This window comes from Anas platyrhynchos, chromosome 3, assembly GCF_047663525.1.
Source record: "Anas platyrhynchos isolate ZD024472 breed Pekin duck chromosome 3, IASCAAS_PekinDuck_T2T, whole genome shotgun sequence".
Classification (NCBI taxonomy): domain Eukaryota; kingdom Metazoa; phylum Chordata; class Aves; order Anseriformes; family Anatidae; genus Anas; species Anas platyrhynchos.
Window position 1 is genome coordinate 23,764,232 of NC_092589.1, and position 26,141 is coordinate 23,790,372.

The following is a 26,141-nucleotide window of genomic DNA, read 5'->3' on the forward strand; positions in this document are numbered from 1 at the left end:
AATGCACAGGTATGCTGCTATTTTGGAGTATAAAATGTAAGGTGGAATATACATCTCTTGTTTTTCGAAAAAGAGAATTTTGATTTCTCTTTATAGCTATTGGAATGGTGTGATCAGCATTTAAAATAGACGTTTTTCTTGTTACCTTGAGGAGTATATATAGAACTTTTTAATAACAAGATGAGCTGCTCTTAGGGATTTTCTAGTCTTAATATTTGAACTGTAAAGAAACTTACATGAATATTTTTCTAAAATGAAGGCTTTATGTTTTAACTTTATTATGTTTAGCTGAATCATATCAGGAGCTAAAATTACTTGCTGATACTTAAAAACTGATGCTGAGGTTGAGCTAAAATATTTCACTGATCATCTTGTTTCAGATTGTATCTGCTGTGCAGTACTGTCATCAGAAATGCATAGTTCATCGTGATCTTAAGGTAGGCTGTTATTCATTCTTAGCTTTACTGATTGACAGTGTAGACTTAATTTCATCCTATATACTTCTCCTTGCCATAGACTCTGAACATGTGAATGTTCTATCACTTGTTTGTGTTTTATTCCTGATTTTCTAAAGCACAAATGTAATGTAGTTTGCCTGCTGAAACAGGCAATACAAGAATAGAACATGTGTTACTTTCATCCCAGTTTTGGCTCTAGGAGAAAAACGTGTTCTCTAAAGTATTATACCTGCTGGCGTAGATATCTACACATTGAAGCTGCAGAATTTCAATGACAGCAGTCAACACCACTTAATTAAAATATTTTCAATTAAAAAAATATATCGCAAGATATGTAGACCATACATTTCTTAGTGATTAATAAGAAATATATTAGGTTTTTAATCAAAATCAATTTGAACTTCTGGTTTATACTTTATTGTTTAATTTAGGCCAGAAAATAAATTGAAGGTAAACCAAAATTACTGCTACTGTATGTGCAACCTAAGCCTTTAGTCTGAAGTTGTCTTCATGCCAAACTTAGATATGATAAGACTTGGACACAAGATCTTCACCCATTTAAAAGTTTGCTTGTACTCTTGTTTTAATGTCTCTGTGTTTAAAAAGAAAACACTGGTATAGTTGGTTTTTGTTTTTTTGTTTGTTTTTGCTAATAAATCTAAATATTTGTGAAAAGCTGAGCTTGAGTTATTCCTAAGTTTTTATTTCACCAGTGTATTTTCTCTAAATTCCTTACAGTATACCGCAGCATGCTTTCAACCTCTTTCTTACAAATCTCTTGTTGAGTTGTCTTCTCCTGCATGTGCATATGGTGCTGGATAATGCATCGCTTTCTGCTGAGTCCTCCTTTACCGGGACTGTTAGTATGTGGCATCGGAGGTACTATTGAATGGCCAGTGCTTCTAAGTGAGGATGGAAGGAAAGGGATGGATCTTATTAAAAGTGTTGTTTTTGTTTTTGTTTTTTTTTTTTTTAATTAATTAATTAAATTAAAAAAAAAAAAAAGTACTCTTCTTGCATGGGGGTTTAGCATCTGCAAATATTTTGTCAGCTCTCTGGAGCTTGCTGCCACCATTGCTTTTGGGCTTTCTAGAAGACTGTACTTGGAGATGTGTTGGTTGAGCTGAAGAAGCCCCTTTTCGCTGGCGACCTCTTACTACTTATGACTGTGGGTAGGAGGGAGGAACCGGCCATCTCCTCACCCTTATGTGGCGCTTGCTTGTTCTGCCCAGCTATGTAATTAACTCTTGCTGCATTTATTTAGCATCCTGCATCTTGCTCTTTCTCATAGAGCCCGTTACAGCCTCCACCCTTCACTCATTTCTTAGTTGCACAGCATGCATACGCTTCTCTGCAGAGCTCACAAGACTATAGAAAACTGCTCTGCAGTATTCACATGATATCCCTTTTACCATCTGTCCTAAGTGACCTGCTGCTGGTCTTCTTCCTTGTTGCAGAGCAGGCAGGCAGGCTCCAAAATAATTTCTTTGTTTGCTTTCCTCTCTCCACTTTCTCTTGGATGGAGTTATGCTAGACTCATTTGAAAAGTTCAGCGCTAGGTGTGATTAAGAGCTAGTCAGCCTAGCCAACGGAAAATACATTATCCAGAGTAAAAGGACTATACGTATGGTTTTGAGGATGTGCTCTCACTTCCTCTCTCCTTTCCAAACATTGTGTGTCATCTCTGTCTCACTTAAAACTCTTTGCATAGAGCTGGAGAGAAGGAAGAGGCAACTTTAAAGTTATCTGCTTCTGTTGCTTTTCTCCAAGTTACAAGCATGACTGACCAGTTTACTTCATTAGCACCATCATGACTGAGGTCTAGCACCATGCTGGAGATTTGATAAGCTTTTTTTTCGCTTTTATAAGAGAAAGGGTAAGCTCTAATAAATGTAAGTTACTTCAGACTAAAGTGGGAAGAAGCATAAGAAAATCTGCAATTTTGTCCAGCCTATTCCAGCAGAAGAGGAGAACAAGGCCCCTTGCTACTTAACCTGTCTCCCTTCAATTTGTTTCAGTGATCCTAAACAGCTTGCGTACAAAGTGCTATAAAGGAACCCAGCTTTGCTTGTACTGTGATGGACAAAGCTTATTGTGCCCTTTCAGTGTTAACGCTTTTGCTCTGAACATGTAACCAACAAGAGCATAGTCTTGTTATTTGGCATATTAATAAGGGTTCTTTTTGGTTAGTTGTTTTTGATGTTTTTGTTTAAGAAAGAAACCTAAAAGTGCAGGGTGTTTGAGTAACAGAGTACTGTTGAACTAGGAGGGCTATTGTAATCGCAGAGCAGCTGCACTGACAGTAATGTTTTCACCACAAGGAAAATGAAGTCTTTGTGCAGTAATGTAGAAGGCTGTCAAATCTGGAAAATAGCTCTGTGGATCTGTCTGCAGGCATATCAGCTGGAACCAGCTGAGATTACAGGTCATGAATTGGGAAAATAAAATATTTTTCAGGAAAGTTGGTTGGAATTTAACCTTTTACAGGAATAAAATATAACTTGTTCTGTTTCATGTCTATTGGCTTGATATGCTGGTTGTTGATTCTCCTTTCCTTTTTTTTTTTAGTAAAGTAAGCAACAAATTGCTGCTTCAGTGATCCTAAACTAAGATATTTGCGGAATTTGTTTTCTTGTCTTTGTTTTGTTTGTTTGTTTTTCCCTTCTCTGAGTAGAATGAAAGAACAGTTTTCCATCTGTTTCAAAGAGGGCTCAACTCTGAACACAATATCCAATGAGAGACTTCCGTGTTTGCTATAAAGCTGATGTTTGCCAATTAAGAGAATCCTGCACTTTGGCTAATGTCTGTCCTCCTATTGAAAGAGAAGGATTCTTGCACTTCTCAGTTACTGAGAAGTAATTGTGCTGTTGATATGTACATCTGGAGCCTGGACACGTCAGGAGCCTGGATACAGTTAGATGAACAAACATTATCCAGTTCTGCTGTGCACATTGCATTCTTGTATCTTAAGAAATGCACTTTATTCTTTTCCAGTAAAGTATTAGTATTTCTCTAACCACACTCTTTTTTATCTTCTGATGTTAAGTGTAAGATGCGGTTCACTGATTGTCCAGGTTCTTGAGTGATTGCATAGATGTATATGTGATGCATTCCATGCACATGGTGGTTGCTGAACAGCCATTAATATTACGAGATGTATAATACATGCATTTTTCATGTGCAACGTAATAGAGTATTAAATACCTTGGTGATGTTATTGCTAAAGCAAATGCTAGCAATAAAGGAGGGAGAATTTTTTTGGCACGGGATGCTAAGTTAAGGCATGTGGTGTGAAGTGTTTCATCTTGCAAGCAGAAGAGATCTTCTTTTAAATGCCTTTTATCGTCTATCCCACCAAAATGGAAGAGATCTGAAATTTAGTACATGCTCCTTGGTGTCAGAAGTTGGCATGAACCTTTCAAAAGCTGAAATTGCTGTTCTGAGATGTCTAGATGCTTCAGTCTTAAACCGAACAGTTCTATTTTCCTGGGTAAATATAGTCAATTTTCAGTCTTAGCCATATATTAAGGAGGATTAGTTCCTTTCTTTCTGCAAGAAAGATACAGAAAATGAAACACTTTTGCATTTATTGATTAAACGATGTACTGTAGTGTATTGATCTTATACATAGCTTGTCCTTTTCCTCTTTCACTTTCCTTTTAGGCAGAAAACCTTCTACTTGATGCAGATATGAACATTAAGATTGCAGACTTTGGTTTTAGTAATGAATTTACAGTTGGTAATAAACTGGACACATTTTGTGGAAGCCCGCCTTATGCTGCTCCTGAACTTTTCCAAGGAAAGAAATACGATGGTCCTGAAGTAGACGTGTGGAGCCTTGGGGTGATTTTGTACACACTAGTAAGCGGATCATTGCCGTTTGATGGTCAGAACCTAAAGGTAGGGTTACAATATGAAATCTTGACTTTTATTGTCTTTAAAATCTTCAATATCGTTTATAGGTTCATCTTTTAAAACTTTATTTTACAGGAATTGAGGGAGCGAGTACTGAGGGGGAAGTACCGTATTCCGTTCTATATGTCCACAGACTGTGAAAATCTACTTAAGAAGCTACTAGTACTGAATCCAATAAAACGAGGCAGCTTGGAAGTAAGTAATTTCGTCTTTAAGAAAAAAAAGGTTTTGAAATTTAATAATGAGCAAAATGCAGTAATTGCTTAATGTTTCTATATTTACTCATGATCGGTATTTCCTGTTTTAAGGGCTGAAAGTTTTATTTGTGTTAACAAAACAAACAAACAAACACAAAACTTAGGAAACATACCAGAAACAATGCAGCTTGAATATAAAGGTGTCAATTAAGGTATCTTTATTGCAGCTGACTAAAGACTGTCATTTCAGAGTGTTTCAAAGCGCAAAGTGCTCACGCTTGTTTGGATCAGATAATAGACTCGAAATGTGGGGAAAACAGGACAAGATTGTAAATATCTTTATCTTTGAGGAGTTTTTCAGGAACAGAAAAATAGCACCCAGCTGTACTATAAGCATTTCTGAGAATAACACCTACTTACCATAGAGATGAAAGTAGAGCAGGAGATAAACAGAATGCTTTTAAAATAGTATTTGCATGAGTTAATCACCAGTGACCTTTGTTTCTTCTTTCTGAGTACAGTTGTGCAGCAGTGGATAGTGTTCCAGAGATTAAATCCCATTTAAGCAGCTTTATATTTGTTTTGGTGTGACTTCTGCTTCCTGGCATGGATGCTACCTACCTGTTCAAGGAAGCATACATTTACTGAGCTCTGTCTGCATGCAACTTCTTTGAAGCTGACAACTCTTTTTTGACTTGATATAAATAGTTCTAAATTGAAAATAATCTGTATGAAGAGAGCAGAGTGATGACGTCTGTTTGATGGATATTTATTAATTATGCTGTACTTATTACCATCTAGAGGACAGAGTGATAAGAGTTAGATCACTGCAAGATGGTGAAATATTTTATTTTTTTTCCCATGTTGTTTTTCAGTTTTAGGAAATAAATTTTCTTTTTCTCAAACTTCTCTGGACTTTCAGCTGTTTCTCTTCGGCTCTAATTTAACGTTAATTCTGGATACTATGGTGTCTTCCAATTCTTTTAAATTTCCCTTTTATCCCTGGAGAGAGGTGTTACATAGCAGCCTTACACGAAACTATAGTTGTCAGATTGTATGGAAGAGAGTAAGTAAATGTTATGTGGCTCAAGGGTATCTTGAGTCAGCACTAGAAGTAGTGATGATAATTGTCAGTACACTAATGCAAGGGGAAGAGATATCACAAACTTGTTTTAAATGAGTGCTCATGAACTCACATTTGTTAAAGTAGAAAGCTATGGTACGTGGTTTAGAAAGAAATGGCTATTCCTTCTGTATAAGCACTTTTAAAAATACATAGAATGTATTTAAAACTTTTGAGATAGAACAGGCAAGATTTTTATTAGCCTTGAAAGTCAAGGAAATCTTCATCAATAATATCTAGTTGGATGGAATACGGTTTGGTTTGATGACAGTCAGATCTTTAAATACCCTGACCAAGGCTGCTGTTCTGTAATCAGCTAAGTTGAACTTACGTAGATGTAATATTGATCCCAGAACGGGATCATTTGTGTAATTTCCAAATGCTTGCTTGTAAGAACCTGTTTGAACAGTTGCACAATAACTCGGAATGTCTGTGAAATCTTGTGTTTCAAAGACAGAAGATAGCAAGAAGATAATGTTTAAGAAATGTAAACCTAGAGTAGCTTACACTGAACTGTAGAACCATATACCTGAGACATGAAATACAATAAATGGGAATTGCTGGGTTTGCCTACTCAAGAAGGATGAAGAAAAGGAAGTAGGATTTGAGCAGTGTGATATGTCATCCAAAAATCCCATTGTGCTTCACTCTAGATTTAATTAACAGCATTTAAAAACAAATAAAAATTGCCGATCGTGTAGCATTACTCTGGGAGCCTATCATGTTGCCACGAGGCTACAAGTAAATAACAGAATCTATTGTCAAGTAAGCTCGTGATATATGTACCAGAAATGCAATATAGCAATAAACATTCACAGTCCCTTCCCTCTGGCCCCCTCAAAAGCCCCCAAATCAGTTCTGTGGCAGAACTTTGAACAAATCTTTGTCATCTTGTAAGCAAAATGCTAACTGGCTCCAGTACAAAGTTTTGTATTGTACTTGTAAGGATACAGCTATTTGGGTCTGTAATTTGGCAGCAGCACTGCATACAAAGAATTTGGTTATATCAGTGGAAAATTGAGTCTTTCGCTCTTTGTGAGAGATAACTTAATTCGGTGTTTGCGAGTCATATTTGGAGCCTGTGGGAAACTTGACTTGTTGGCACTTGTTTCTCTCTTCTGTCAGTCTGGTGAGTGATATTAACATCCGTCCCTGAAGAGACATGTATGCCTGTTGCTGTAGGAGGAAAATTGTTTTTAGCTGTTTTTTTTTTTTTAAGGAAAAAAAAAAGATGAATATGTTCTTAAGGAGAAATTGTAGTGGTGGTTAGATGTTCCAGCTGCTCATTGTTGCAGGCATACAAAAGGTCCAGCCACAGTAGGAAATTTTCCAAGGAATGCAGGAGAAATTTTTAAAGTAAATATCTGCGTGGCATAGAGAGAGTTAAGAGGCATTTTCCCCACTGGCTGAACTGTGAAAGTCTTTAGTTCAAGTGCAGTGAGAAGATGCATAAGAAAAACACGAGCAGTTGGGATCAGGGTCTTGAAATGAATGACTCTGGGAAGCGTAGGCGTGCTTCTGAAATAGTCCTTAGTTTCTAAAATCTCAAAATCTCACTTTGTTATTACTTGAAGAAATTATTTATTGTGATATAGTTTGTATTGTACTAATGTCCAGAGGCCTTAACCACGATTAGGGCATGAGTGTGTCAGTCTCTAAACTAGACAAGATTAAGGGACCAATGGAAGTGAAATGAACAAAATGAAAGACTTGTGTTTGTTGGAAGTGCAGTCTTCTCATCGTTTTTCTGATGTTTCAGCTGGTTGCTTTTGTTGTAAATGATAAACAAACAGTATAGAGAATGAATTAATGGGAAAAAAAAAAAGAATGTGAAAGGTCAAAGGAGAAACTGTAAAATGTTAAGGGGGGAAAAGGTGGGAGGGAAAAAGCAACACTCAAATTATTATGAATTTCAAGTTATCTTATTTCCCATTGGCTAGCACAGTTTTAATTGGGTACAGTAAATGGCATATTGAACTAATGCTTATTTCTTTACTTAGCAAATTATGAAGGATCGGTGGATGAATGTTGGCCACGAAGAAGAAGAATTAAAGCCATATACTGAGCCCGAACCAGACTTCAATGACACCAAGAGAATAGGTAAGGCTTCATCAAGGATGTTACACATGGCTTACACAGGCAATTTTATCTTGGAAGTCAAGCTAAATTCTTATACAGAATTTCAGATACAAGCTCATGAAGCTCATCATACAAGTAATATGTTTTCTTTTTATTTAAATGAGAAACTTTATTACAACGCCTTCCTTATAGCTAGTCTTGTGACTGAGCTGACATGAATCTACACGCGCAGGAAAGAACAAATAGGATTACAGAATTCAAAAGGCAAAAGCAAACAGGCTTTTTTATGAGGGCAACAATTTTTTATCTGCCATGGTCAGAGAAAGATACTTTGGCACTATAGCTGTCATGGTTTCTATTTGCCAGTGCTTTATTTGTTGAATTACATTTAATAATGTTGAGATTTTTCAAGAAGCAGAAAAAAATAAAACAAGGAGTTGTAACTTTTTTGATTTTGCACAGCAAAGATGCTCAATGATTTGAATTTTAGTTACCTTTTACGTCACAAGTTTGTTGATTTATCGTTTGTTTATTTTTAATGTTCTTAAAATTGAAATGTAATCCCAAATGCATAATTCTGCTAATGTCCCTAACTCTCTTTCTAGACATTATGGTCACTATGGGTTTTTCAAGAGAAGAAATCCATGAATCTTTAGTAAATCAAAAGTACGATGAAGTCATGGCTACTTATTTGCTGCTGGGTAGAAAACCACCTGAAGTAAGTGCTTGCATTTTGCATCTTAGCCTTAAAATATGTCTGGTTTGAATATTCTGATTGTCAATGATTTCATCAACTATTGTGGAAAAAAAATAAAAATAGTAATTTGGAATTGTTAACTTCAGTAATTTGTTTACCTTGTTTTTAATATCCTCTTGGATATCTAGTTAGTTCCCATATGAAGGAATAGTCTGAACATAGTATCTTGGCATTGGCTTTTAAACATGTTGAACTGCTTTTTAAGGAAGTTAGCTGTTAATCTGGAGTGGTGTGACTTTTAAGTGCTGAGCCTTCCTGTTATGTCATAGTTTACAGTTAAAATCTGAAATAGTTAAGAATATGACTAAATCACTTATTTTTCTAAGTTGTCATCCTTTTTTCTCAGAAATATACTACTCATCCTTTCTCACTTATACTGTTGCAATATATATATATATATATATATATATATATATATATAATTTCATTATAGCAATTAATACATAAGCGATAGAAAATCATTTGGCTTTTTGGATCTAGAGGTATCTGCAGATGTTTTTGGACCACAGGTATTTGCAAGAAATCCAAGCTGAGACCAAGGGTTTCTTTTTTTGAAGGATTTTTCTTCCTGCTGCTTCATTGACCTTCCTTCATTTCTAAGATAGTGTAGTTCTGATATGAGTATGTTTTTCCCACAACATCTGTGAACCGGAATTCCCTTGTGATAGCAGAGCATGGGGAGAATAGGTCTAAAATGATTTTAACTGCGTGGAAGAAGAGATTTCTTTTCCACTGCTCTTAAAATTTATACTTCTTAGGTATCATCAAACCAGCAGCTGAGTTATGTACCTTATAAAGACATCTCAAAGGCTGTAAAGAACCCCTGAATCGATAACACTGGCTTTTTTAGACGCTGTGACTCAGTCCTACAAATTCTCTTTGAACTTATTAAAAAAAAGTTGGGGGGAGGGCAGGGAGAGCAATACTTTGGCTTAAGTTTTGAAGCAACACAACTTTTGCTACTGTCAAGATTCTTCTAATTTTTTATTTTGACCATTTATTAATTTAGCTTTAGATACATTTTCTAAAATACACAAAACACTGAAGTGATAAAATTCATCTTGAAGAAAGCTGAACTCCAAATACAATTTTAAATTTAAAAGATAGCATTTTTGATTGGAACTCTTCAACTTATTATGCTGTAAAAGTACTGGTAGTGATGAATTCTGTTTATGCTTTGAAAAAATGTTTTTGTTGTAGTTTGAAGGAGGTGATTCCCTCTCCAGCAGCAACTTGGGTCAAAGGTCTCGTCCCAGCAGTGACCTCAACAACAGTTCTGTACAGTCTCCTGCTCACTTGAAGGTCCAACGGAGCATATCAACTAATCAGAAACAACGGCGGTTCAGTGATCATGGTGGGGATGACATTCCAACAAGTAAAGTAACATACACAATTTAAGTCTGAATGTGCAGTGTTTTGTGAACCGGGCAGGTCCACCACTCTGTGCATTTGTTGTCTTGTCATGCTCCGCTGTGATGCTTTATCTGTATGAACGTTTCTATGGTAAATCTAGGTCAATGTAATTTATGGATTTAGTTTTTTTGGATTTGTTATTTGGTTGACTCACTAAATAAGAGTTTGAGGATGTTTCCTGTTTAGTAGGTAGTGGCAAAATACCGATCTGAAGCAACTCAAACTTGAAAACCACTATGTTTAGCAGTACATTTGGAGTTTGTTTGTTACTCAAAGACAACAGTTTGACCAAGTGTGCAGGAAACATTTTCAGATGAAAGTGGTTACATCAAAAGTGAGTGCATTATATATAAAACGTTAAACGAAAATTTTCTTTCTCATAGAGAGAACTGTCAGATACTAGAAACATTTTAAAATTGTTTGGCCCTTCTTTTTGCCTATTTTATATTGTTCTAATTTTTCCAGTATTTTCCCTCTGCGTTAGTGTGGCATTTAAAAAAAAAAAAAAAAAAAAAAAAAAAACAATATTGTGGAAGAGATCATCAGCTGATGTGAAACTACTAATACAAAATTAGTTTCCTCTGATTTCTCTTTAAAAATGATATTGCAGGAATTGCATTGGTTTAAGGTTGAGAATTAAAACTACTTTAAGTTTTACATATTGATATGAAATGTGAACTAATTCTGAACTGCACATCAGTAATGTAGAGAGTGGATAACAAGAACTTAGACTGTCAAAGCTCAGTTTAATAGGTTGGCATATGTTCTGAGTTTACAGTCATGGTTGTTCAGATAGGGGATTATATTTAGACTGAATCAAAAAAAAAAAAAACTATTTTGGGCAAGAGATTATTTTTAGGTATTATTAATATTGTTTTTCTTTGGCAGTTGGTCCATCAATTCCTCCTGCTGTGTCATACACAAAAAGGGCTCAGGCAAACAGTGTGGAAAGTGAACAGAAAGAAGACTGGGACAAAGATGTGTCACGCAAACTTAGCAGCACTACAGTGGGATCCAAAGGAGAGATGGCTGCAAGTCCACTTGTGGGTCCAGAAAGAAAGAAATCAACCACAGTTCCCAGTGTGAGTGTCTGCGCGTTTGGTTTGTTGTGTTTATTTTTCTCTATTTAAACAGAATCTGCAGCATAATGTTACTATAGACATAATGGTTACTGAATAAGCTACTAAGCCTATTTCTGGTAACTTCTGTCAGACAGAAGTAGGCTACAGTGAATGTGTCTTAAAATAAACCTTTCCCTTCCCCCCTGCAACTTTTTGTAACGCTAACATAACAGTAAGCATGAGAACGTCTGGATTTGGGTAAAAAGAAGGTCTGTCAAGACAAACTGTGAATATTTAGGAAAATAATGTAAGATCAGAGCCAATATTGAGTGTCCCTGGTTTCTAATGCTTGTGTTATCCACAAGGAAGGGACTTTCTGAATTGGGGATTTCATCTGAATGATCTTTTCTAATAATATGCCTGTTTGTGAAACCACTTTATTTTGGACTTCAGAAATGAGATGAGGTGAGGGGGAACAACGCATTTGTTCCCTTATTTGTGTGCCTGCTGATGTCATAGAATCATAGAATATCCCAAGATAGAAGGGACCCAGAAGGATCATCACATCCAACGTCTGGCTCCACACAGGACTACATTAAACCAAATATATGAGAGCGTTGTCCAAACACTTCTTGAACTCCAGCAGGCTTGGTGCCGCTTCTCTCGGGAGTCTGCCCCAGTGCCCGACCACCCTCTGGGTGCAGCACCTTTCCCTAACCCCCAGCCTGACCCTCCCCTGTCCCAGCTCCATGCCGTTCCCTCGGGTCCTGTCGCTGCCCCCAGAGAGCAGAGCTCAGCGCCTGCCCCTCCGCTCCCCTCGTGAGGGAGCTGCAGGCCGCCATGAGGCCTCCCCTCAGCCTGCTCTGCTCTGGGCTGAACAAACCCAGGGACATCATCTGCTCCTCGTACATCTTCCCCTCCTGACCCGTCACCATCTTTGTAGCCCTCCTTTGGACATGGTCTAATAGTTTTATGTCCTCCTTATCTATTGTGGCACCCAAAACTGCACACAGTACTTGTGGTGAGGCTGCACCAGTGCAGAGCCGAGCAGGACAATCCCTGCCCCTGACCGACCAGCAATGCTGTGTCTGATGTACCTCACGGTACAGCTGGCCATTTTGGCTGCCAGGGCACACTGCTCGCTCATATTCAACTTGCTGTCAACCAGAACCCCTAGATTCCTTTTGGTGTGGCTGCTCTGATGTCTTGTTCTTTTCTTAATACTTTCATTAGGAAATGATCAATTTGCTAATTCTTCTGTTATCGTATCATGTGTTGTTTCATAAACCACTGTCATATAGTTGCCTTAGACATCTTTGTTCTAAGTAGGAGAGTCTCTCTCTCCTAATGTGAAAGCATTTACTTTGTCTTTTGGAAGTTCATGTATAGTATTATAAGTGTTTGGAACACAAATGATGAAATGCTGCATAGGAGCAGGTATTCATGTTCAAAAAAAAAAAGTATGCAGGGGCTATAATGTTAAGTAAGATTGAAGTACAGTTTTTGATATTTAAGACAAGTTCTACTAAATACAAAAGTTTTGGCCACCTTTTAGTACAGTAGGCAGGAAGCAGGAATTCTCATTACCTTTGGGATTGTACTTGCTGTCTTCTATCTTGGATATTCTGTGAAGATCACACACATTTCTACTAGGATTCTCTTTAAACAAAATAAATACTGAAGTTCATTTGACATCCTGCAGGCTTTGTATTCAGTGCATCCAGAGATGCTTTAAGTATTTTTTTTCAAATTTTTACCATTTTTTTCCTGCACAGAACCTTTGACATAAAGGCTGCATAGATTGCGTGCAGAAATTTTGCATCTCCTAAGTTTAGATTTCATATCTGAACTTTCCCAAAACTATATTGCCCCAAAGCTTATTAGTCATGTCTGTTACAACTTGGTATGTCAAAAGCATTTCTCTCCTTTGTGAGGTCTGGTTAAATAGAATATCTTTGCTATGAAGATTGAGAAATTGGTTTTCTTACAAATACTGAAGTTTATATTGGTATAATTTACATCTTTTACTATTTTGAGGGCTTTGTGCTAAGCTTTGTGATGGGCAAGATTAAGGAATAAAGATGTTTGGTTTTGCAACAGTAGTTACGGTTGAACAGCTTACACAGAAAGAAGTTATTTTATTCTTTGAAAAATGCTTAAAGTTAACATATAGTTATAACATGGAAAATCTGTACGCTTTTTTGTGCAGCTTTGAGGGTAGTATAGTGTAGGGAAGGCAAGCTTTCTCAAGATATTTATCACCTTCAGTCATATTAACAGTCATATTAGTCTATGATTCTAGTCTGACTTCAATTTCAAAAATATTTATTGCCTTTGTTAATTTTCCTTATGAAATGGCTTTGAAACAGTTTATTCAAGAATCTCTGTGGGAAGATACTAAAGCAGAAAAGCTGTTGATGAGGGTGTCATAAATCCACAATAGATCTTGCAGTTTTTGATGTTCTGTCAAAACTAGTGTATTTTGGAATCACACGAGTCTTCAACAGCTATTTTATGATTAACAGGGGGAGGAGGAGAATGTTTGCAGATATTTTATGAAATACACACAAACTAAAATTAGTAGTGGAGGGAGAGAAGGTCCCATCATTGTTCATTACTACAAGACATTTACCACATCTTATGTAAATTCTTACAGTAAAATTCCTCTGTGTTCTGCATGATAATTTCAGGGTTGACTGACATAGATTAATATTATTCTAATTTTTCTCTTGAAATCCATTTTGACAGAGTAACAACAAACCATAAGAGTGGAGCTCTAGTTAGCAACTTAATTTGCACAGGAAAGCCTTGAAAAGAGCCAGATGCACGTGTTCTCAAGGATTTCAGTTAGTTGCTTCAGCTCTTGATCGCAGAGTGAAATAATTCAGCAGTGCAGGATGTGGGAATTGGATAGTAATACTCAGAAACTTAGTTGTGTTGACATTTGTTTCACTGTGCTTTCTCTTAGTGTTCTTTCAATGGCATAGTAAGGAGGTGGTGAATGAGGTATGGGGTGGGGAGGAATACCTGTTGATGCAACTGATTTGTGTTGACGGATTAGTACATTTGAAAGCATTAGGGGTGGCTGAAATTCTGTTTTAATTTTGGAGTCTCAGGTTTGTTGTTTTTGTGTTTGTTTTTTTTTTTTTTAACATAATACGTAGTAGAAGGCAACAAAGTAATTTAATTTTGGTCTTAATTTTCTTCTAGAACAATGTATTTTCTGGCAGTGGAATGACAAGAAGGAACACTTATGTTTGTGAACGTTCTTCAGATCGCTATTCTGCAATACAGAATGGGAAGGACAACAGGTATTCCTCAGCTTTTCTTGCGTTGTTAATTGGGATATGCAGACTAAGGCATAGAAGTAGGTTATATAATAAATCAACACAAGTGTGAAGCATGGTGTAAAATACAAAGTTTACTGTGTGTTTTCATCTTTGCTTCCACCACAGCTTCTAGAATTGTGATGAAATTTAAAATTGTAAGTGTAGATCTGTCTTTGTCTTGTTTTTTGGATCCTCTTTCAGTTCCCCATTTAATTGCTCAAAAAGTGCTTTTTTTAAAAAAAAAAAAAAAGAAAAAATTCTTTTTTTTTTAAATCTTTTAAAAAAGACTGCAGTGCTTTCCAGTGGGTTTTTATTTTGTTGTTGTTGTTCTTCTTTTCATCAGTGGAATGAATATACTCAGTTCTTTTTGAAAAATGAGGAAGAATTTTTGTTTCAGTTGTTTGGTGTAGCTGAACATCTTGTGCCATCATCAGAATAGTCTGAATCTGAAACCTTTACTTGTTTGCTACAGATATGGTTTAGCTTTGGGACTGTTGTTGCTAATACATTATTAATGCAACTTCACTTATGTTTATGGAGGCAAAGCTGTAGTTTGGCTGAAGTCATTTGACTTTGTTTTTAAAAATTCATAACAGAAGAGTTCTGCTACTTTCATCCTTTCCTTGCCACTTAGGCAAAGCAGAAATACAAATACTGATGGAAGGAACTGTTATCGTGAAAGGTTCAGCTCAGTTTAGCAGTGGCTGGGGGAAAGAGCTGATGCAGAAGGTGAATATTTTGCTTGAAGCAGAGTAGCCTGTTCTGTTCTCTGTGGAAGGCAGCTGGAGGCGCTGCTCTGTGAGACTTGGGAAGAGCCTTTCTGTGCCTGAGGGATTCTGCAGCCCCAGGGGGCAATGCAACTTTCTTCATGGGGATTTAAGCTAGCATACTCAAATCTTGTTTCAGTCAGACCAGTAAGCTCCCGAGTGAGCTTTTACAGCTTTTTAAAATTTTATTTCACTTACAATACTTATTTAACGGTAGGTTTGGGGGTTTTAGTTATCATTTGTCTGTAGGGTTTTCATCTCTTGGAAGATAGCCAGCACAGCAGCCCTGGTACTGATCACCAGAGGGTTTTGCAAATTCTAGTGCTGTCGTTGTCAGAGGCGTTTTTGTGGCATATTGATATTCTCCAAGGTATTGAAGATGTCTTTCAGAAATAATACATTTTTGTGTTGCTTGAGAAGTGTAGTACCAAACTTTATGGTACACATAATTCCAAATGCATAGCTTTCCAGAGTGTGTTACCATGACAGAAAGCAAAGTGATAAAAAATATGGACATGAGGCTAACAATGTCTTAATTGCTCCGTGTAAATGTAATGCCTTTGTTTAATGGCTAAAGACATTTTGGCTAAAGACACTTTCGAATACTTAATCAGAATTAAAGGGAACAACTTTCTCTCCTGAGAATATTTTAACCACTTGCAGAAAATGCAAAATTTTGAACTTTTTGGTAAACAAGTTGGGGGGGGGGGGGGTGCATAATTCAGAATTGCTTTCATGGCTGCTGGGTGGTTGCTGCAGGTTGCTATGAGTTGATTTCTTCCACAGATCAGAGCTTTCTAATGAAGCCACCTTTTCCTTAATGCGCCATGCAAAAGTCCAGAGGAAAAGTAAACTTGGAAGTGACTGTGTTTTTAAAGAACCAAGTGACAATGTGACAGCAATTCCAAGTAAAACATGCTTTGAGTTTTAGGTGTTTGAGTTTTAACTGAAAATAAGGTATTCACTTGGCAAAAGAGATTCCATTTAAGCCTTTTATAATATTTTTTCAGCATTTTTTGACAATTTCCATGTAGCTGGCATAGTCTTTCTTTATCACTTCAAATAACACATGTGTAAAGCTTTATTTGCGGGAGGAATGAAAAGGCCCAATTTAACATACACGGTAGTTTGATTTACACTTTCTTGTGTACAATACTGATGAACATTTAATGGTTTACTCACGATTCCATATTCTTTACTACAGTTTAGGAGGCAGCTTAGTCATGCTGTCTTATGATTACTTAAACAGCACTTGCTATGTTTTAAATGAAAAAAATGACTAATCGCTTTCCATAGGGTTTTACTCTAACTATTCTTTTCCCCTTTTGTTTATCTGACCATCCTGCCTTGCTGCTGTGATAAAAGTCTAACAGAAATGTCTGCAAGTAGCACATCTTCTGCAGGCTCTGCAGTAGCTTCGGCTGTATCAACACGGCCTCGACATCAAAAGTCTATGTCTGCCTCTGGTCATCCTATAAAAGTTACACTGCCAACCATCAAAGATGGCACTGAAGCTTACCGGCCAAGGTAACAGATTGTTATTTCTTTAATGCTTAAAAAATTGTGTTCCTCAGTTCATTATATACTCCCAATATGTTTGTAATCAATTTAAACCTGCCTTGTTGCATTCTGTTTCGAAACAGTAGGTTTCTTAAGTAATATGGTGTGTTACAGATGATTTCAAGAGTTGGACTTGATGATCCTTAAGGGTCCCTTCCAACTCAGGATATTCTATGATTCTATGATTTAAAACTGATTTTGATCATCACACTGTTTGTGTACATTTAAAGAAGTTCCTTGACTGCCTCCCTCTGGAAGCTCCTGGAAAACTTCTCTAGTTTTAAATTTAACTAGTTTGGACAGGACCATACAACATAGACCACTGTAAATTCATATGAAATACTGAAATGTTAACCATTTGGTTTTGGAGATTACTAAGCTTATTTCTATCTGAAAGCACCATAATGTAGCTGCTCTTGCTATTAACTGCCCAAATAGCTTTAAAAATTTATTTGTGCCAGCTGGTTACTTCTTCAGAAATATTGAAGTTTTTGGAATACTTGTATGTTAAAGGTTTTGATTAACATGTTTTTCAGGAAGAGGGCTGGGAAACAGTTTCAAATCTCACTAAAGACTTTAACCTTTCTCCTTTGTCCTATTACTTGTGTGTACTTTTCTAATTGCTCTTAATACATGAGATAGGTGGATTCTACACTGAAAATCTCTCTTGATTTTTTTCCAAGCATGAATCTTAACAATCAATAGTGGGTTCAGGTTTGAAAAAAGGGGAAAAAATTGAGAGCAGGTTTTTTTTTCTATCTTTGAGAAATGGTTGTCATGTAGGAGGGTTTCTAGCATAGTCTTTCTCTTTATTTATGCTTCTGTTTTCCCAGCAGTGCAACTCAAAGAGTGCCTGCTGCTTCCCCGTCTGCTCATAGTATTAGCACTACTACTCCAGACCGAACCCGCTTTCCTCGGGGGAGTTCAAGTCGAAGCACTTTCCATGGTGAGCAGCTAAGGGAGCGGCGTAATGCCACTTACAATGGACCACCTGCCTCACCATCACATGAAACCGGTGCTTTTGCACATGCTAGAAGAGGGACATCAACTGGTATAATAAGCAAGATAACTTCCAAGTTTGTTCGCAGGTTAGTACCTCGATTTCTAAGAAAAAAAGTGCCCAGCCTATAACTAGGGCCATATTTGCAAAGTCATTGAGAACTTCCAGTTTAACAGTCTGAATTAAATGTAAATTTAGTCAGAATACTGCTTGTTTTGTGTTCCTTCCAGAACCTGCCTTGTACTTCCGTGTCTACAGTTACCATTCATGTTTGACCAGCTATTCTCCTGTTCCTTTATATTAAAAGAGCAAGAGAATGCTTCTCAAATGTTTTTTTTCTTCATGCTTTATAGATAAAAGATGCTACTGTTAAGTTAAAATGAAATGAACTTAAATACTGAAAGCAGTGACTTAAAAATGAGTCATTAATGTTAATGATATTTTACTTTTAATGATTAACTAGTGAGTCTGGGTGCAGTTTGCTGCAAGGGCTGTATTTGCAATGACTTTATTGCTGTGCTTAGAGGGATTTAGTGTTTACAAATTATTTCAGGGAATTACATTTCTGTGAATAAATGAGAAGCTTAGAAGTGGGCAGAAATCTGGATATCTGGAAATACTAATATTTCAGTATCACGCAGCCTCTCATATCATGTTACTGTGATGCAATAAGAAGTCTTCGAAACTAAGTTCAGGATTCTGAAAGAAGAGAAAGGACACATGCAGTGGAGGCTCCTGGAACCACATTCATTCCAGTGATGATGCTGACAGTAATAATAACATGAGGAGAGGTGTTGGGGAAGATTTTTAAATACACTGTTTGATTTCAAGTGACTGTTCACTTAGCAGTCATAATAGCTTTCCCAAAAGAAGATTTAATTTTTAGTTTTCCTGTGACAGCAGTTTACCTGTAATTCTTAAGCCTATTCATGGATGTGTCCTTACTGCTCTGCTGTCAGTTTTGCAACAGAATTGTGTTTTGGAAGCATCTATTTTCTTTGCAGAATCATACTGTTATGTACTGAATTCTCTAGTTTGTGCATAAAAGAAGGATAAATTCAAAGCTAGTTTAAGCTTGTAGTTGCAAATCCATACGTACAAGAACATGAATTGCTTAAGGTGATGTTACACAGAGAAAAAAAGAAGAGCAAAAGCTAGGAATGCAGAGATGTTCCTTGTAAAAGTAACTTAACCAGGTCTGCAGAAATCATGTCAATTACATCTGAAGTAATACCTCCTACGATGACACTCCCCCTCTCCCCTCCCCCCCCCCCCAAAAAAAAAAAAAAAGAAAAAAAAAAGTATGTGAATAATTTTCTTGTTTCAGAAACCTGAAGATACAGAACTATGATTCTCCACTGTTGGTATCTCCAGCACTCACATAGTTGTGGGGAGAGGGTCTGTTCTATGAAAGATACAGTGAAGTTACTTAACTGTGTTATCAGTTGTAGATTTCCAAATATGAAGAAATGTATTTTCTGATAAGTAACTCATCAGTTTCATGAGCAGAGGCTGGTTTTTATGTTCGAGCTCATTGCTTTCTTATGAAGAATAGAATCTTAATTTTTTTTTTTGAAGAGGGATGGAAGGATTAACACAGTCATTACGTTAAACTGCAACATTGCAATATTATTGTAAACTGCATATTTAAAATTAGCATAAAATTAGCATATGATAAATTGTGTTTTTTAATTGAAACAATCTGTTCTATAGAACTCTATGCAATTTACTGGTGTGCTACTGCTAAATATGTCAAATGACAAATATGTTTGCTTATAGTGAAGGCCTCAGTATTTTGCTTTGTTTTTAAATTTGCTGTTTGAGACTTACAATGTCTGGGATTACATACGTGGAGGTTTTGTTCTTTCAGTTGGCATCACGTAACTTGCATGCCTTTAACATCTGTACTGTTTAGGAAATAATGATTTAAAGCATATTTTGATTAGAAGGTGTCATGAAATATTTTTTTTACTTTATTTTTTGACAAATGTGAATATGTTTTCTGGTAAGTATGTAAAATAAATGCATAATGGGGATGTTTAATGGATATTGAAAATATTTTGTATCAGTGTTTTATAACAAATGATACTTCTCTGATGTTAGTTCCTAAGGTATTTGTTTTGAAGGTATTAAATTAATTAGCTAATTATAATTGTGTTCTCAAAATGTTTGCACTGCAGCATTAGGAGCGTACCTAGGTTGCTTGTACAGCCTGTGAATGTTTTTCAAGCTGCTCCAGACTAAAAAGGCACAATACAAAGTAGTTCCTTTATAAAGTACAACCTGTAATTCAACAAGATGGAAAAGATATGTTTAACTTACAGCTCACCAGTAATCCTACTGAAATCAGTATAACAGCTGATGTGCTTAAAGTTGAGCAGATGTTGAAGTAACCTTTCTGAACTGGGCCCCAAACATTTGGTCTTGCAAACTCTTAGGCATGCCTTATCTTTAATGATGTGAGTCTATTTAAGCGTGGGCATGCACCTAAGTGGTTTCGGGACTGAAAAGCCTGGCTCAAAAGGGTACAGAGCGGAGCCCCCCTGGACCACCCTGGCTGACTGCTGTTCGTGCTTGCTGGACTTACGTGTGGCAATTGCTCTGTCTGCAGTAGGTTGAGAACAACATGTTAATTTTACCACAAGTTTAAAAAAAAAAAAAAGAAAATTAAAATATTAACTATTACATGTCAGAGCTGAAAGAGGTGAAGGTATCATAAAGGGAAATTAAAATTACAGATGTGAAAAATACTATTAAACAGTATTAGGCTTGACATTATTATGCTGATTTTTTTTTTTGTTCAGTAGCTATTTAACATTGTACTAGATGTAGGTTATTCTTAACTTTTTATTTTTCACCTTTATCATTGAATCTCAACCTTAACTTTGTTTTGAGGGATCCAAGTGAAGGCGAAGCCAGTGGCAGAACTGACACCTCAAGGTGAGGAGCCACTATTAATACTTCGCTCCTAGATCTTTTGCATCAAGCTTTAAGTGATTTCTTAAAGATTTTAAATCAGGATGTAAAATAGAATAGAACTCAAGTAATTTGCATTTTAAAAATGTTATGGATTGGGGTGGGAGGGATTTTGGTGAGGGCCTTTACCCATCATTCTTGCTTTTTTGCAAAGTACTTTAATATTAAACCTAATTTAAGTATATTCTTTTGAATAATAATGCCCCCTGTAAGAGTAAACTAATTATTTAGGCACTTAAAATCATGCTTTGGCTTATAAATATTTCATGGTGTTTACTTCTGGTTTCAGTAGAAAACATAGTATAATTTGTGTGTGTTTGTATATATGTGTATATTAAATTTTTACTGTAGTTACATATTTTGTTTATTACTAAAGCTGCTGGTTGCCAGAAGTAAAGATCCTACAGTGCCTGAGAAATGAATGCCACTTTGCACTGAGAAACTAAGTGACATTCAGACAAAAAAGGGTGGTGATTGCTAAACATTGAATTTGTATGGCAACTGCCTAACACAAATCTGTAGGTGATTCCTTCATATGCTCATTTTCCAATATATCTGCTCCTTTGCCATCTTTCAGCATTTTATTCTGCATTTTTGGTGTGCTTAGCATAGTGCATAACCTTTTCTTTTTATGCTATCTGAAGAACAGGCATTGCAGTTTGCATTCTAAACTGGTCAAGTACGCAAAGTCATTGACTTAATTTTCAAAACAGAGCCAGTAAATGTTTATTTAAAAAAATAAAAGCAGATTATTAATGGGATACATTATTTAATGCCCAGCATGTTTTACCTCCATTAAAGTCTACTAGCTGTATAGTCTTGAAATGGAAAGGGAAAAGAGATCAATCAAATGTTGAAATAAAATTAAGTGTGAAGTTGCTTTCAGTTCTTGCTTTCATTCTCTAGCTTCCTCTACTTTTTCTCATCCTACATTGTCTGTTTTGGGCTAAAAGTTGTTTGAGATCCTATCCCTATCATGCTCTATCCCATAGTGTTGATGTGGTTCTCAGGGGTTCACGATGAAAGTTAAATTAAAAATGTTTATTTTGGCTCCTCTCTGAATAGCAACAGCTTATAGACAAAATGAGAGCAGCACCTTTCCCCCCTCACTTTTCCCAGTGATGGATGGGGAGGCATCAGGCATCTGAAATACCTGGGACAAGAACAGAAATAGTTGGCTGTAGAATAACTTGAAACTCTAAAATAATTAGTGCTGTTTCTCAAAATACTTTTTACAATGGTAAGGAAGTGTTATTGCAAGAACACTTACTGGGAGTTACGTACTTGGAATTTTGTCCAAGTCATTTTATCAGCTAAAAAACTGTCTATAAGACACTGTTCCTTCTGCGGGGGTTGGGAAAAAAAAAAAAAAAGCTGTTGGCTGGGTATCTCGGTGACAAGCAAAGTGTGTTTGTGGTGAAGCACAAAATTCTGCTTCATCAGTTGAAATAAAGCACATCATAATAAGGTTTCTGAACCAGAGAGAGGTCAAAAATAGACAAATGAGAAAAGGGGGAAGAGTGAAAAAAGGTGAGGGGAAATTAAGTGAAGACTTGTGAATTGCAGGGTGGGGTTATTTCCTCTGCTGCTTTTACAGTATGATTTATGCCTCAGGATTGTGTCCCTCAACTTCAGTTTTGTTGGTGTATGGCATGCTGCAGATCATGAAATCAGCAGAACTTCAGTCATGCTTTACATAGATTCCACTTTCTTTGGAGCAGTATGGAGTAATGTTTGTCTGCAGTTATCATTACATATGTTGTCATCAGAATGCTTTAGAGCAGGGGTTTCCAAACTCGTATGTGTGCCATTTGCTCGCGTGCCACCACTGGTAGCTGAACCAGTGCTGGCAGCAGCTCCCAGTGCTGTGCCAAATTGCACTTGAGTGCAGGAGATGGTGCACAACTCTTCCAATAGTACCCATTTAATGCTTTGGATTAGCTTGCATGTGACTAGTGTAGTGGTGTGTCAGTTGCAGTTTAGAAACCCCTGTTCAAGAACTGTTTTTCTCTTCTTTCTCTTGGTTGTACTGCTTTCACTTTTGACTGTTCTATATGTCACTTCTTCCAGGAGTGTTTCTGGAGAGCCAAAAGACAGGGAGAAGGAGGATAGCAAAGATTCGAAGCCACGTTCCTTGCGGTTCACGTGGAGTATGAAGACCACTAGTTCTATGGACCCGAACGATATGATGAGAGAGATTCGGAAAGTGTTAGATGCTAATAACTGTGATTATGAACAAAAAGAGAGGTTCTTGCTCTTCTGCGTTCATGGTGATGCACGACAAGATAGCCTTGTTCAGTGGGAGATGGAGGTCTGCAAACTGCCACGATTGTCACTCAATGGAGTTCGTTTCAAGAGAATATCTGGGACTTCTATTGCATTTAAGAACATTGCATCCAAGATAGCAAACGAGCTTAAGCTGTAAAGAGAAACTAAATTTTCTGGGATCAGGGAAGATTCATACATGATCTACACTTTGAATGTACTGGTTACGCCTAATGTGATTGGCCTGTGAAACTCCCCATGTAGAAATTGCCCTTATTGCAATAAGGTTATACATAGTTATTCAGAATTGTAAAGTTAAATCCAGTATGACCTATATTAAAAAACTGTAGCTGAAGAAGTTATGTTCACATGTACAGGTAAGTATATAGAGCATTCTGTTCATTTTATGTTCATAGAGTTGTATAATAAAAAGATGACTGCTTAAATTCAGATCTTGTATAGTTGTCTAGATTTCTGCACAGAAATGTATGTTTGATGCTTTGAGTTGGAAAAGTTCTTCTCTATCATTTACATTTTTGGTGGTTTTATAAGTCTTACCTTTATCATGCGTTTGTTTTTTTAAAAAGAAAACAACAAAAAAAGAAAACAAAAAAACAAACTTGTGTCCTGAGTCAAATGCACAAAAATAGTTTTCACAACTGTAGCATGACCATTTTTAATTATTTAAAGATTGTTCGTGATTTGAACCAAAAGTCGATGAATAAATCGGCTTTTGTTCTACACAAGACTGTTCCTGCTTATCTTTGGCTCTTATCCTTGTTATTGGACAGTGTTTAGTTGAAAAATACAGACGTTTACAGTGTTGGCACTTACAGTTTAAAAACTTTGGTTTGCCTTGGGCCAGCTCAGAGCTCTGGGGGAACAGAAACCAGGCATAAGTGATGTTCTGTCTGCAAATTACAGTGCTTACTCCCATGGCCCATTAACAAATGTAGCACCAAAATGCAGAACCGTAATTATTTCATTTGAATATCATGGTGTAAAATATCACTCGTTTGCTGCCTTCAGAATACTATAAATTCCATTTTATGGAAGTATATTAATATTGGGACTGTTTAATAGCACAAGATAATCTGAAATGTTGACCAATTGTATAAGTTAATAATACCACCTCAGGAATTAGCTTGGCTTTTGGAATATGTGCCCCCAAAGAGTACATGCAATTCCACATAATATTTTACAGCTAAACATACATTGTTTATAATGATAAATTGTTGATTTATGCTTTTGTGGTTGTACAGTTTGTTCCCATGTAACCTGTTTGTGTTTAATATTTTACCAGATTTCTTGTATTTATTCCACATCATTATGCCTGTAATGTGCAGCTTTGTAATTAGGCATTTGCCTACAGAAAAGAAAAAAAAAACCACATTTTTTTCCTTCATAATTAACGATTATAAACTATGTAAAACCACTAGTACTGGTACATTTTAATACTTGTTATTTTGTACTGAATTAACCATAGAGGTTGGTTGTGCAATGTTATTTAATGTCGTAATTACTGTAATATCAACATATGGGCCCCATCTGCACACTCTTGTGAAGAATAGAAAGTTCATTAAGAAATTGTCACTTTAAAAAATAAAAATTAAAAAAAAACTGTGGTAAACTCTGTAACCCTAAGTTAGAAGGCTGTAAGTGTAGTAAGTGTGCCATTCAGTAATGGCTTCTTGACCGAGATGGACTTTACATGCTGTACTGTGATGTAGCTTTCCTCTGTAACAGTTATGTTCTGAAATGGACGTGTATTGTTGCCTTAGAAAAAGGGTGATGTTTGGAAAGAAAGAACTGTAGCCCCCTTTTTTTTTTTTATCTGATGTTCATTGAAACAAAATCCAATGCAAGTCATCTTGATTCACTGGTGCACTCTATTAAAACTTACTTGAACAGTTCTCATACTAAAGTACTTGGTGTTGGCCCTTTATAAAAGTGCAATATTTACTGCAGTTAGCCAGTGTAGTCTAAAGGTTTCTGATTGCAGGTGTGCATTATGTCTGCGAGCGTTTTAGTGTGAAGACTGCCTACCCTCCATGGTATTAGCGCCTGACGTGATGGAGGAGGTGAGCCCGAGCCTCAGGGCTTCCTACCGAGCTCAGACTTCCTACCCTCCATGGTAATTCAGGATTAGCATTGCCTCAGTTCTGTGCTTCTGCAGTCTCCTGGAAATGTCAGTGGCTTACTGCTGCTTAGAAAGGGATGTCTGGGAGCCTTTCCAGAAATTCATCAGAAGTCGGTCTCAGGAAGGGTTTATGTATCTGCTCAGTTGACCCGCAAATGTTCATTTATCCTTGAAAATACACCACTAGGGTATAACCATGAAATGAATCAGAGATCATGTCTGAACTTAGTAATGAAACAAAACCCTCTGCCTTTTCAGAAGGTTCAGTGAAAAAAAAATGTAGGTCATACTCTGAGACGGTAGATTAAGTGCTTACGACAGCTTCCTGCTTTGCAGGCTGTGTTTTCACCGGGCTGACTTGGCCCCAGATTGTTACTGGTGTTCATCGCTTCATGTAACAGGAGATGGGCTGATGTTCCTTACAATACAGGTAGCACTTCAAGAGGACAGGGATTACAAATCTTAGTTCTGCTCTCCCATGAAACGCTTACAGCATCCCACTGCCAATTTAATATTTCTGTATGGAAAGGGACAGTTTTGCAAATAGTGTTATTGCCAGCAACTGCCAGCAGCATGAAATTGTGCTGATTCCCAAATCCCGTTAAATACCATCTTTTTTTTTGTGCCTTGTTGGAAGTTACTACTTTGGTCGTGAGCCAAGTTTTGTTCTCTACAGCATTTTGTCACGAAATTCCTCAGCAAGGGCACAATCTGAGTGCAGAAGTTGTGACTGTGCTGCACCCAGACGTGTCATTCAGCTTGTCCTGTTACTGGCAGGAATAAGATGCAAAGGTCCAAGGAAGAAAATTATCAGAACTGCTGATTTTATTGGCAAGCAGTGTGTATTTAAGTGTGGAAATCAGTAAGGCACTGCATATTGTGTCCTCAGTGTTTGATTTTTGAGCCCCTCAACAGCTGCTCTGTTATGTAGATACTACATGAGTTATTCTTTGGGTGTGGGAGGGGGGCTAAGACCACCGGGATCTGAAATGTAGCTTGACTTTCCTGGGAGAGAGGATCAGTGTGGCCTTTTATCAGCACGGCTTTAACTTGAGAAATCTGGATGTTAAATGCCACCTTGTTCTGCAGACCTAGGAGGGT

General features: G+C 36.8%; 1 protein-coding gene across 7 annotated transcripts in view; it reads left to right on the forward strand.

Annotated features, from left to right (window-relative positions):
* Positions 1–24,824, forward strand: part of MARK1 (microtubule affinity regulating kinase 1) — a 56,990-nt gene extending 32,166 nt beyond the window's left edge. For 2 of the 7 annotated variants that reach the window (XM_038176178.2, XM_027453121.3), the window contains 12 exons: positions 381–437; positions 4,122–4,358; positions 4,449–4,568; positions 7,694–7,793; positions 8,378–8,490; positions 9,730–9,904; positions 10,831–11,024; positions 14,214–14,314; positions 16,465–16,626; positions 17,493–17,747; positions 20,555–20,599; positions 22,706–24,824. In XM_038176178.2, coding sequence (XP_038032106.1) covers positions 381–437; positions 4,122–4,358; positions 4,449–4,568; positions 7,694–7,793; positions 8,378–8,490; positions 9,730–9,904; positions 10,831–11,024; positions 14,214–14,314; positions 16,465–16,626; positions 17,493–17,747; positions 20,555–20,599; positions 22,706–23,060 — 1,914 coding nt within the window. In that variant the 3' untranslated portion in view covers positions 23,061–24,824. The remainder of the gene's footprint in view (positions 1–380; positions 438–4,121; positions 4,359–4,448; positions 4,569–7,693; positions 7,794–8,377; positions 8,491–9,729; positions 9,905–10,830; positions 11,025–14,213; positions 14,315–16,464; positions 16,627–17,492; positions 17,748–20,554; positions 20,600–22,705) is intronic. The other 5 variants (XM_038176179.2, XM_038176180.2, XM_038176181.2 and 2 more) reach the window with 5 other exon arrangements.
* The last annotated feature ends 1,317 nt before the right edge of the window (positions 24,825–26,141 follow it).